General features: G+C 39.6%; 1 protein-coding gene and 1 long non-coding RNA gene across 3 annotated transcripts in view; one reads left to right on the top strand and one right to left on the bottom strand.

The window, feature by feature from the left end:
* LOC114009565 (uncharacterized) overlaps positions 1-3,220 on the top strand; it is a 32,862-nt gene extending 29,642 nt beyond the window's left edge. Inside the window, exon 4 of the long non-coding RNA XR_003550964.1 lies at positions 3,117-3,220. This is a non-coding gene — a long non-coding RNA (uncharacterized LOC114009565). The remainder of the gene's footprint in view (positions 1-3,116) is intronic.
* IL5RA (interleukin 5 receptor subunit alpha) overlaps positions 1-13,171 on the bottom strand; it is a 43,201-nt gene that overhangs the window by 27,313 nt on the left and 2,717 nt on the right. For both annotated transcript variants that reach the window (XM_006157936.2, XM_027775450.1), the window contains exons 2-7: positions 9,449-9,533; positions 7,376-7,521; positions 6,148-6,286; positions 3,401-3,554; positions 3,138-3,325; positions 467-612 (exon numbers count right to left, since the gene is read on the bottom strand). In XM_006157936.2, coding sequence (XP_006157998.1) covers positions 467-612; positions 3,138-3,325; positions 3,401-3,554; positions 6,148-6,286; positions 7,376-7,521; positions 9,449-9,521 — 846 coding nt within the window. In that variant the 5' untranslated portion in view covers positions 9,522-9,533. The remainder of the gene's footprint in view (positions 1-466; positions 613-3,137; positions 3,326-3,400; positions 3,555-6,147; positions 6,287-7,375; positions 7,522-9,448; positions 9,534-13,171) is intronic.

Raw genomic sequence — 13,171 nt, 5'->3', positions numbered from 1 at the left:
TGGATAAAAATTCAATATATGCACACAAAATATTTTTTGGCTATTATGAAGAAGACTCCCATGAGTATGGGTTTTAAATACATGTATCTTTAAATACCTGGTTTCCTTTTTTGGGGGTATATTTATTCAGAAGCAGAATTATTAGATCATATGGGAATTCTATTTTTAATTTTTTGGAGGAATCACCAGGCTGTTTTCAATAATACCTGTACCATTTCATATTGTTACCACAAATGTGCTAATGAGTTTTGATCTGATCCTTTGTAATAATTTTGACCAAAAGTATATCCTTTTAAAACAAAAGGCCAGTAAGGTTTGGGTTTTTTCCCATAACATCTGGACAGATGTATGTTAACTTTCCTCTTGTTATTATCAAGATGATCAAGAGCAGTTACTGAAGATAATTTTTTAAAATGTTTCTAAAAATAATGTTTATATTAAATACTGGAATGTTCTGAAGAATTACCTGAAGATAACTCTTCCTCGTGTTGTTTATCTTCACTTCATAATCGAAGCAATGAATTGGAAAAGCAGAAACTGGTTTTTCCCATTGGATAGAGAGCCTGTTTCCTTCAGTCTCTGCTGTGAGGTTCATTGGGGGATTTACGCGATCTAGGTTAGAGAGTTGAGGTCAGTGGCGTTTTTTAAGAATCAGCCACCAGTGCTGATAATACCAACCTACCCACACTCCTCAGGACTTTTCAAAGATATGCACCCCTCAAGTACTTACCATCCAGTTTTAATCAACTTATCTCCAAGCCACAGGAAGCCTGTGTCCTCCCTTGAGTCCCCTTTGTTGTGGTATAAAAGGTGACCTTCCCATAAACTACAGGGTTGATTACTCCAAATGGAATTGAATGGTTGAATCCTTTCCTTTGTCAACTCCTTGCAAGACCTACTCCACCATCCTTTCTTATTTCCCAAGTTGGACCAAGCCCGGGATAAAGCTGACCCTGGAGACAACACTGTCTTGGAGGCCCTGCCTCTACTGCCTGCTGGCTGTGGCTCTGAGAAAATCACTTCCCCTTTCTGGGCTTCAATTTTTGTTAGTTTGTTTCTTTTTTTGTTTTGGCATATATATTTTGTTTTGGTTAGGGGATAGAGAGGAAAGCTTTGGTTTTCTTTTTCTTTGTTTTGTAAATTTGCATGTTATTATAATTTCCAATTTACGTATAATAGTTGTACATCTTTGTGGGGTATAGTATGGTTTTGGAAACATACATACAGTATATAATAAATCAAGGAAATAAATATATTTACCATCTTCAACACTGATTTTAAATGCATTCATTTACATTATGCACATTTGAAATTTGCTTTGCTGGTTATTTGGGAATATATATTAAATACTCCATTGTGCTATAATGTCCTATAAGCTTTGGTTTTTCTTTTCCATAAAAAGAATGGATTGGGCTAAAGTTGCCTCTCTTTTTATATTTTATTTTTTGCCAGAGGGTGTCTGTGCTTTGGAGGAATGTGGGGATTAGAGGGTGAGAAAGCACCCTCCCCCATAGGGGATGTTCACAGTCCCTTCTCCGCCATTTCTTGCTTCCTCCTATTGGAATTCTGGACATGAACAAAAACACAAATTCAGCATGCCGTGTTCAAGCCTCTGGGTCCAGGACTTGAACCACATAATAGGCAATGTGGGATTCAGCTGCCTTAACCACTGTGCCACCAGCTGGCCCACTTTTACTTACAGTTTTCAAGTTCTTTCCTCTGAGTGAGAACTTGATTGTCTTATAGTTATGAGGGGTGAATGGAAATTTTTTCTGAGTGCCCTTTTTTTAGATGTGACTTAGGATTCACCATTAATGAATCACTAATAACCACTAAGAATAGGAACCACTGGCTTCAGAGTTAGCCATTCCCTAAGCAGAAAATTCTTAATCATAAAAGTATTTATATCTTTTAGTAATCCTAAGAATTGGCCTCAATAAAAACAAAAATCATAAAACAAAATGAATTCCTGAGGTCATACTCATTTTCATATTAATATCGTTGTGTCCTCCTCAGCATCTTTCATTGCCTATTTTCATGAAAGTGACATTTTTAAGTTGCATAGGAAATACACTGTTGAAGAGATTTGCATAACCTTTTTAGTCAGCCCGGTGATTCTTTAAACATGCTGTGTTCCATTTGGTATAGTTATGTCACAAGCGGGATCTTGCCTTTTCAATATCTTAGCCTATTTATTGAACACTTAATGCCAGTTACTATTTTAAGCTCTTTATAATTATTAACACAGTTATTTCTCACAAAAAAAAAACAAATAGGAAGTGTTAATTTCTCCCCATTTATTAGATAAGAAAGACTGAGGCACAGGCGAATGGCCGGCTTGTCTAAGGTCAGTAGAGGAGTCTGGATCAGAGTCCAGGCAGTCTAGCGCTATAGCTCAATCTAATAACCAGACCACTACTGAAGTCTCGAAAGTTAGTAACCAAGAATGTTATGTAATGCATTTTATTAACAGAAGTATCTAGGATGAGGGAAAACATCTTCTATTTTGAGAGTTGAAAAATTAAAACTTGGACTCAACAAAGGTCAGAACTGTGCAGGACCTTAGAGGAATGAATGAGAGATGGGATGGGAGAGGTAGGCTGAGGAAGAGGGACCACAGGATGAGAAAGCTGGCTGTCTTTAGATGGCTGAAGGACCATCCTGTTGGGGGGAAGAGCTCAGAATAGCTGAGGATGCCTCTAATCTATCACAAGACCCGTTCCGTTGGTAGAAATTTCACAAAATCAGTACTAGCTGATGAAAGATGAAATGAGCTCCCATAAGCAGGGAGTTCACTTTTTCTGATGTAGTGATTCTCAGCTAGGGGGCATCCCTCTACCCAAGGGACATTTGGCAATGTCCAGAGACTTTTATTTTGGTCACATGGGAGGATCCTATGGGCATCTAGCTAGTAGAGGCCAGGAATGCTGCCAAAGATTCTGCAGTGCCGAGAGTACCACCGTAACAATTCTTTATCCAAAATATCTGTAGAACCAAGGCTAAGCGACCTGCCCCAATAGTTTTCAAAGATGGGTTAGACCATCACTCAGCATCATGTAAAAAAGTCATCAAACTAAGTAATCTTTGTAACCCCTTCTGCAATTCTGTTCTCTTAGAGTGGATGATGTCTGTCTTACCGATGGCATGAAGAGCAAACAGCTGATCAAATGGCTTGATCATGGCACGCTTACTGGAGCCGTTCACATGTACTACAAGCCATTCATGCCCTTTGCTATTGATGAAAGTCCTTGGAAACCAGCATGCGACATTTCTTTTCAGGGCATCTTTGCTGTATACCTGGCATTCTTCAGTCCTAGAGCCATACCTGCATTGAAACACTCATGAGTTTTATAAGGCTGGAGGAAACAACCTATTTGCATAAGTATAAAAAGGTGCTAACCTGTAGTAAAGGAAATACTGCGTGTCCTCAGGGGCATCTTTGCCAACAAGCCAGGTACACTGAAGAGAAACTTGGTATGGCTGCAAGTTTGCATGATTATTAGGTACAGTGTTTGTGGTACAACTTAAATTCACAATTGAGGTTCCAGGAGACCCTAGGTGGTCAAAAATAAAAAGAACAAAACATTTCTGTAATGGTTTCTGAAGTCTATGCTTCTTTTGAGGTTGTAGTAACTGTGAACATCTTATCCATTACCAAAAAGTGATCGTCATCACTTATTTATAGAAACATACTATTTGCAAAAGACCAGCTTTCTAGAGAGATGAAACTAGAATTGCAAAGTCCCAGTTTCCTGCACCAAAGAGCTTTCTAGCTACTTTAGGTGGGGGTGGGGTTGTGTTTGTGACATGCATATATGAAAGTTCAAGGGCAGTAGATTGTCACAGAGAGGTTGGTGTTCTAGTGCCTCATTTGTCAATCACTCCCATGAGACCTTCACCCTATTATCCCAGGTCTTGGTTTTTCCAAATGTAAGTAGGAGGGTTGGTTGAGGAAGGGCTGGTTCTTTCCATCCTAGAATTGTATGATTTATTTTTCCAAAGGTTCTATGAATTACATAGATTACTGTTCAGAAGCAAATAAGTTTTATCACCACTGCAGAAGAATAGCAATATTTTGGAGACTCGATGCACATTGATATTTAAAGTCCCTTTTATCTACTAGGACTTTAAGGGAGTCTTGAGATTTTGGGGCCAGCAGATGGTGTAGTAGTTACATTGCTGGACTCCCACATGGCCAACCTTGGATGGTGTCCTAGAACCAGTGGCTTAAAAATCACACCAGGCACATGTGTGTGTATGGCCAAGATCCCAGGAGGAGAATGGAGGAGAAGGGATCGCAGCATGGTCATCCTTCTAGGGGGTGATTTCCCACTTTTTCTCTGACTGTCTGTCTCTCTCTCCAGTGAGTGTACATGCCTTAAGACAAAAATCTCTTTAAAAGGAAAAAAAAATGATTTTAAGTGAAATTTCTTTATTTTTATTTCATCCTGGATTTCCCAAAATGATGTGACGAGAAGCCTTATTTGCATTTCAAACCCTCTTGCCACCATTTTAATTGTTGATCTTCAGAACATGGTATGGGAAACACCCACCCTGTGGTGGTTACTCAGAGAAATCATATTTTGTGCTGGAGGCCAAGGAAGACCTTACCAGAGTGGAAGCCTTGAAAGATAGAAGGGAGGATTTTTCAGTTTGGTGTAAGTCAGCTTACCATTTTTATTGCTGTCAGCCAGTGGTGTTCAAGGGGCAGAGAGAAAAGATGATGGGTGAGAGTCCTATTGGGCCAGCCAGTGGCATGGTAACTAAGGTGGCTGGATCCCACACCAACTGCATGGTTTTATTCCAGGACTTGGTGGCTTGAGGAGCATGCCAAGCACGTGTGTGTGCATGCCCCAAATTCCAAGAGCAGAATGGAGGAGAAGGGACTGTGGCATGGCCATCCCCCTAGGGGGTACTTTTGCACTTTCTCTGTCTTTGTCTCTGTCTCCATCTCTCTCTGTCTCTTGTCTCTCTCTAGTAAGTGCACATGCCCTGTAGCAAATTTAAAAAAAAAATCCTCTTATCTGTAGAGAAGTTAAAGCCAAGAAGAACAGAGATTGAACTCGGTTTGCTTCATTGATACATGTGCAACACCTATGTATGTATGTATGTATATTTCAAAAAGTTTGTGAAAAAAACAGAATTAGGGGTTTATTTGATAGAAAAATTTGAAAATTTGAAATTCATGAATAATTTTTTTATAATACATGTTTTCCGTGAACTTTTTGAAAATCACCCCCAAAGGCAGGGAGCATAAAGATAGATATTATATGCGTTGTACATTATAGCTATAGATACATATCTCTCCAAGCACCAAGTAACCAGATGGTTCATGCCCAAGGACAGTTTAGAGCTCCTGAAGTCTGCTTGTCTTACAGTTTCCATCCAAGAAATTACTTGGTGTGAATTCTCTTTTGGTTCAAGGAAGAATTCATTAATTTTTCATCAGTGTCAGCCTGTATTGTAGTAGTGAGATAGTCATTGGAGTTGCAGAGATATGAGACTGAAAAGTACATTGTAGGTACAATCCAATTATTTATATGGGGAGGTGGGACAGTGGTTTGATCTAAACACATGACCCAAATTGATGATAACCTGTCTGTCTTGGATTAGTCTCTGTTCTTGGGATGAGCCCATTGTCAGCTGGCTGGTATATGGTCTAGATAATGCATTGTAGCTAGTGCGCAAACTTTGATACTGTTCTCAGTCACCAGCACAGTTTGGGAGGCATGGGTTTTTCATCATGTGATGTGGACGGGAGAATGCTTTAAATAACCCCCGAGCCATATGGACCAGAGCAAGTGTTATTTGGTGCATCCACACATCCCAGGACCTGGTGGGGTGCTTTGCCTCTTTTCTCTGTGCACGTGTGTGTGTGTGTGTGTGTGTGTGTGTGTGTGTGTGTGTGTGTACTACAGGTTGTAAGTAGCAGAGCACCAGCTTTCCACTGGAGGCCGATGTGGAGACAGTGAGCATTTGGCAGGGATGTGCCAGACGGCATTGGATGAGCTGTGATAAGTTACAGCCTTGGTTAGGATGGTGACGATGCAAACCGACTAGAAAAAAGTGAGTTGTGGTTTTTCTGCTTTACTATATTTACCAAGTCCAAAATATAATAGAAAAATGGAGGTTTAGAATCAGTTTTACCTGGTGGGACTTGGAGCTCTGCAGATGCCCAGCTGCTGGTGAGGAGGGAGTGTTCACTCCTCACGATGGTCTGCACCTTCGCTGAAAAGCCTTTGTGCAAGATGGTCACACATTTGCTTTGAGTGCTCCTGGTTTCATACTAGAAACAGAACCCCAGGTGTTAGCATATAAGAAAAATAGCCTGAAGAGAACCGTTTAAACCAATAGACATTTTTTCCAGTTTTTAAATTACACATAAATATAATAAAATTGTTTTGCTAAAAAAAAAAATGAAAAGCAAAGTCATTGTTTATAACGTATTCTTCAATGATGCATGAACATATTCTTATAAAAACAGACAAAATATTACAGTGAAGGCTCAGATTCACTTTGGTCACAGCTCTAGTTCTAATCCCTTCCCCAGAGGTAATTTTTTGACAGAAAAGTCTCCAAAATTCCATATTAACTGAAAAAGCGGTTGTTGGTAATCCCCTCTCCATTTGTTTGCCTTTATTACACACCTCTGATGTAGCAGGTGCTGTAGCACATCCCTGTAGTAAACCCACAGCTCTGACAAGTTAATGACTGGTACAAGGTTGAGTGAACCAGTATTTGAACTTGGTTTCTCTGACTCCATACACAGCCCTCTGTCCCTTTTGTTTTGTTTCTTTAAAGGTTTTATCCTAGGGTATGTGTGCTCACCAGACAGAGAGAGACAGAGAGAGGGAAAGTAAGAAATCATCCCCTGGGGGATGGCCTCATCACAATACCATCTCCTTCATTCTCTCTTGGGATTTTGGGCATGCACTCACATGTCCCTGGCATGATTTACAAGTTGCTGGGTCCAGGACTCCAACTATGGTCAGCCATGTGGGAATCCAGCGCCTTAACCATCATGCTACCTGCTGGCCCACCCTCTGGCATTTTATGAGGCTATTCTCTCTTCTGTTCTTTTGGCCATTTTAGAGGAAACAGAAAACTAGTATCTAATCCCTTGCACTTAAAAAGTAACTACATTTTTTTTTCTAAGCAAAAGCATTGTCCCCAAGTTAAAATGGTCTGTGCTGTTCTTTAATGCTCAGCAATGTACATGGTGCTGGGCTTTTGGCCCTTTGAACAGACACTAATCCACTGGGACTATAACAAAAAGCCCATCAGCAGTTTTCCTCTTTTTATGTAAACTTGAAGGTGAAAAAGAAAATGAAGTTTAAAATCTAAGGAAAAGATTCAAATTAGATTAAACACTTACATCATCTTCTTCTGGGGCGTTTATTTTTACACGATATTCTAGATTAACTTCCCTTTGTTCTTGATCAGGATTTGGCTCCCAACGTAAAAAAACTTGAGCTAAATCAGTAACTTTAATGGTGAAATTGACAGGTGGGAGAAGTACAACTGATTGAAAAAACAAACACAAAACAAAGAAAACTGTTCAATTATAATAGCACTTTTTAAACTTTTAAAATATTTTATTGTGTACTATTTCATTTTATTATTAGAATTTAATACTGAAATAATTTCTGAAGTACCTTTGAAATTGTTTCTAATTATTTTTTTTTACTTTGCCCAAGTATTTACCTATAATATCTGCATTCTTTTTATTGAGAGATGAACATTTTACTATATCAGTTTTCATTATAATTGTAGCTTCCAAACTGAGGGTCATTGCTCATTAATGGGCTGTGATAAAATTGTTTCCATTATATGAAGGTACTGATATATTTGTACGTATACGAGTTCATGATATAAATTCATTTCTTATTATGAGTCACAGTCAAAATATTTGCAAGTCAAACTCTTTAAATAGACATTTGTAAAAAGAAAGATGTTTTGTTTTTCTTGCATGAACCACTCTGATTTTGCCATCGAAATAAAAGCTTTCAATTTGTTACAAAATCAATACTAGTTCATTGTAGCAATGTTGAAAAGCACAGATGAGAAAGTGCAAATTTCCCATAATCTTATCAGAGAATGGCATAAACATGTGATATATTTTTTTTTCTGGGCATATTATGTAACTCGTTAATATTTATACTAAAATCTGGATAATGTACGCATAATTAAGAAACCTTCTTTTATTCATTCACTAAGTAGTGAGGTTTTTTTTCTGTTGACCACCTACTGTGTTCACATGTGCCCCTTTAGGATTTTTAGGGCTCTGTCTGTATCACGCTGTTGATTATGGGAACCACTAGCTACTTGTGGCCACTTAAATAAGAAAGATTTTAATTAAGTAACTTCAAATATTTCTTTCCTTAGTTGCACTTTCCTTGTTTAAATGCTCACTAGTCACAGGTGGCTAGCGGCTGACAGCCTGGACAGTGCCAAGTGGAGTGGGCAGGATCGTAGGAAGTTCCGTTAGGCAGTGCTGCCCTGGACCACATGACGGTTTTCCTGTCTTAAACTCCATCATCACACCAAACTCATAGATCAAGAAGTTCCAGAACAAAATAATGGGAGTTCCTTATTTGGTTGCAAGGGCTCTTTTTAGTTTTTTGGCATAGGGTGTGTGTGCTCACCAGAGAGACAGAGACGTAATGAGAGAGAAAGTGAGAAATCCACAGTGGGGATGGTCACACTGCAGTCCCTTCTCCTCCATTCTCTTCTCAGGATTTTGGGCACACATGTACACATATGTGGTATGAGTTTCAAGCCACTAGGTCCAGGATGTGAACTGTGGTTAGCCATCTGGGAGTCCAACTCTTTAAGCACCATGCCACTTGCTAGGCCCAGGTGTAAGGACTTTTAACCATTCTTTTGCATGGGAGAACATCCAAATGCAGCCCCCAGGGCCAACTTTATTTTCTAGTACCTATGTATCCACTCGTTGAATTTAATTTCTCAGAGCAACATAAAATTTGCATTTTAGCCAACATTGATTTTCTTTTTTTTTATTTTTTTGAGATTTTTGCAATAGGGCACGTGTGTTCACTGGAGAGAGAGAAAGAGAGAAAATCTTGGGGGGGGGGGGGCAGAGGGGCCATGCCTCGATCCCTTCTCCTCTATTCTCTTCTGGAGATCTTAGGCATACATGCATGCACCCAGTGTGAGTTTTAAGCCACCGGGTCCAGGACTTGAACCACAGTCAACTAAGTAAGAGTCCAGTGTCATGACCATTATGCCATTTGCTGTCTCCACCAACATCGCTCTCTTAAAAGACAAAATTCTGAAGAGTTTGCCTTCTCATAAAGATACACATTTTCTGTTATAAAAATCTACATTTAACTTTTCTAATGGAGGGTTTATTCGGGAGCATAAACCTTTTTGTAATATACTTTTCTTTTTTAAAAGAAACAGTATTAAATTGGATAGAAGTCCTTACATTTTTTATCAGGAAGTAAGTCTGCTTGCAATGTCACTGCAGCCCCCAAGAGAATCAGTAATTCCAGCACCATGATGATTGTATCCTGCCAAAAACAAGGAGGTAGAAAATATTTAAATCATCCTGTTACTTTTATGGAAAAAATGTCAACTACTTACGAATGTAAGATGTAGCCATTTGGCCGTTTACCATTTAGGGAATATCTGTTACGTACTAGAAATACAAATACAATCAATTCTTGACTTTGCCTTCAAGTTACAGATCCATAGTCTAAGGGACAGAATGAAATATAAATCAGAAAGAAAACTGAAAAAAATTAGCTTAATGTAAATCGGTAATTGTGCCCCATGGAAGACTGTCCCAATAAAAGTGTGCGTAGACCACAGTAGGAGCTAACACACTTCCGACTTCACTCCTACAGTGTGGACTAGAGCTCTTGGTGCATACACTGGGAGACACTCTGGTGGAATCCAGCCTGTACGAAGCTGAAAGAGGGGAAAGTAGGAAGAGTTAATACTCAGCTCAGGACCAAAGTACACCTTCCAATAGTAAATGTTCTAGATGTAGTTAGTGCGTAGAAATAAACAACATTGCCATTTTTGTTCATGAGTACTTAAACATGAGCCAGCATGACAAGGAGCTTAAATCTAACACACTCGTTAACGTGGGGAAGAGAAACTGTATCACAAACCCAGAGTAAACTTTCGGTAATTGGAGTTTTGGAGAGGCTGTTTATGGGGTTTTGGATTTTTTGTTTGTTTTTGATGAATCCAAATGGGGAGCAGGTCACAAAAGAATCGAAAAACATAGTTATAAACCTGGAGAAAATAAAAACAATATTTCTACTGATAGGAAACAGTGGGATGATGGGAATGCATCTAGATGAGGCAGTGCTGTGATAACTGAGTTCAGTGTGGGAGAGTAGAGGAGATGGCCAAGGACGTCTTGCTGGGAGTTGTAGATTAGAAATCTTGATTTTTTTCCCCCCTGAGAGTTTTGAAAGTCGTGTTTTTTTGGTTTGAACGTAACTCGAAAGAACAAATAACCCGCACGGCTCGCACCTGTGCTGTGCTGTCCTCGCATTCCGAGTCCTTCCTCATCTCTCTCCTGAATGCCCACAGTGGCGGTGCCTGTCACCTCCAGTTTTACCCACAGAGACATTCCTTGCATGAGGATTATCCTTACCCATGAAGGAAAGGAGCCTGGAAGACTGCGTAGGTCAGAGGTGAAACAGCTGGTGAGCAGTGGAGCTAGGACCCAATCTCAGATCTTCTTACTGTGCAGCGGCCTGTGTCTGTCGGCTCCATGGTAGTAATTAAACCACTTTCCAGCTTAAACATGATTTAAATGATTTGCTGTTTTTCAACTATTATTCTGATAGAACTTTAGGAGACACTTGGTTCAATGAGAAAGTTAAAGAAATAGCACAGTGTACTTACTTCACTATCACCTCCTAGTATTTATCTAACTTACTACCATTACTGTTTAACTTCCTAGTGAAATTAGTAAGCTGCCACAATAGCAGGAAAGGCACAGCATATAAATTATTCAGTTACTTTAAAAATAAACTTAAAAGTGGACAGACCAGGTAGCGCAGTGGTTAAGGCAGCTGGATCCCACATGATTGACTGTGAGGTTTGAATACTAGGCCCGGGAGCTTTTAAAAATGTGCCTGGCATGCACATGTGCATGTGTATCCAGATCCTAAGAGGAGAATGGAGTAGAAGGGACCGTGGCATGGCCAGCCCCCTTAGTAGATGATTTCTCACTTTTCCACTCCCTCTGGCGAGTGTACATGCCACCCTATACAGAACTTTAAATGATTGTCTTGAGACCAGCAGCATAGGCCTCGCTGGGCATTATGTTTCAATGCGGATTCTCTGGCACCACTCCCAAACTGAGTCAGAATCATTTTTAGAAAGATCCCCAAGAACAGAAGGTTGGGCATGGTAGTTAAGGTATTGGATTCCCACATGGCCAGATGTGGTTTAACCCCAGACCTGGAGGCTTGAAAGTCATGCCAGGCACCTGTGTGTGCTTGCCTAAAATCCCTAGAGGAGAATCAAGGAGAAGGGATTATGGTGTGGCCACCCCTACTGAGAAGTGCTTTCTCACAGTCCCCCTCTGTTTCTCTGTCCCTCTCTTTCTCCCAAGTTGTGCACATATCTTATAACAAATTTTAAAATAGCAATAATAAAGTTAAAAGTATAGCTAGTCAGAATAATGCCCTTTTTTTGAGGGGGGTAGTTTTTTGTAATAGAGATATCTGTTTACTCACTGGAGAGACAGAGAAATTACCCCCCCCCCCGGGGATGGCCATGCCAAAGTCCTTTCTCCTCCATTCTCTTCTTGGGATTTTAGGCACACACATGTGCCTGGCATTGCTTTAAGCCGCTGGATCTGGGACTTGAACTGTGGTTGACTACGTGAGAGTCCAGCAATGTAACCATTACACCATCTGCTGGGCCCGATGCCATTTTTGTAAAAGTTGATCTCATGAGAGTGAGAGACAGACAGATCATCCAGGTGGATCCAGCAATCAGTCATAGCTGTGTCACTGAGCCAACCCAGAATTATGCCAATTTTGAGAAAAATAATCCTATTTCTTTTGTTCTGATGATTTCATGACATATTGATAGAAAAGAGTTTTTAAAACAATGACAACAAAAGCACTCTCTCTCACACACACACACACACACACACACACACACACACATATATAATATATATTTTTTTAATTTTCAGCAAGTGAGAATTCTAACAAAGGGAAGCATCTGTACTCTACCAAGCCTGAGAAGCAAAGATAAAAGATCTTTAACAACAACAACAAAAACTACTTCCTCTTTAAGTTATTAAGATGATGTCTTTCTTAAAATAACATTAAATATGTTTTAACTTTGCATTAATTTTTATTAACAGGATTTCTAGGTCAGGAAAAAAATGCAAAATTAATATTCCCTTTTACTAGCTGGCAAAATAAGGACTGTTATAGCCATACTTGTAAAAATAATGAGCACCTATTTATCCTTTGCAATGAAAATGTTGAAATAAATAATGTAACTGTAGACTATATCAGTAGGGAGATAATTGAATATTTTACATTTGCAAAATAGAATTGTTTTCAAAATTTAATCATTCAAAAAAAGTTTGGTAATTACATTTTTTCCCTTCTTTATGATAGAGTGCATGCACATAAAAGAGAGAGATTGAAAGAGAAAGAAAATGAGAGAGAGAGCTTAATGCCCTCCAAGGGTCTGATCGCGCCACGATTCCCTTCCTTCAGGTCTGCAGCCCCGCAGATCTTGGGCATTCCTTGTTTGCTCTGTGTGTTGCAGGCTGGTCAGTCCAGGGATTTGAACTGTGGCATCACATGGGATCCGGCTGCTTTTGAGTAATGCATTCTACCTCATCATTGAGCCGACCTAAGTGATTGTGTGTTTTTCCATAAACAGTGTCAGTTTTTTTCACATCACATTGTGATTTTTTTCCTATCCAAAAAGATAATACCTTTGAGAGAAAATCAGTTATCCTATAGATGGCACAAGATGCTCAAACATGATCGGGAATGGCTTTGTGTCTGTGCATTTCACACGTGTCCAAATATCACTAGAGCACCAGCGTTTATCCATGTTTTCTATGAATCGGCTCACTCTATTCCCTGAAAGTACCTTGAGCTTTGACCCTGGCATAGAATCATCCCTTCTTGGGGAGCGGGGGCCGGGC

Source organism: Tupaia chinensis, unplaced genomic scaffold (genome assembly GCF_000334495.1).
Source record: "Tupaia chinensis unplaced genomic scaffold, TupChi_1.0 Scaffold000565_1, whole genome shotgun sequence".
NCBI lineage: Eukaryota > Metazoa > Chordata > Mammalia > Scandentia > Tupaiidae > Tupaia > Tupaia belangeri.
Note: the sequence above shows the minus strand (reverse complement) of the source record. Positions and strands in the feature narration are given on the sequence as shown.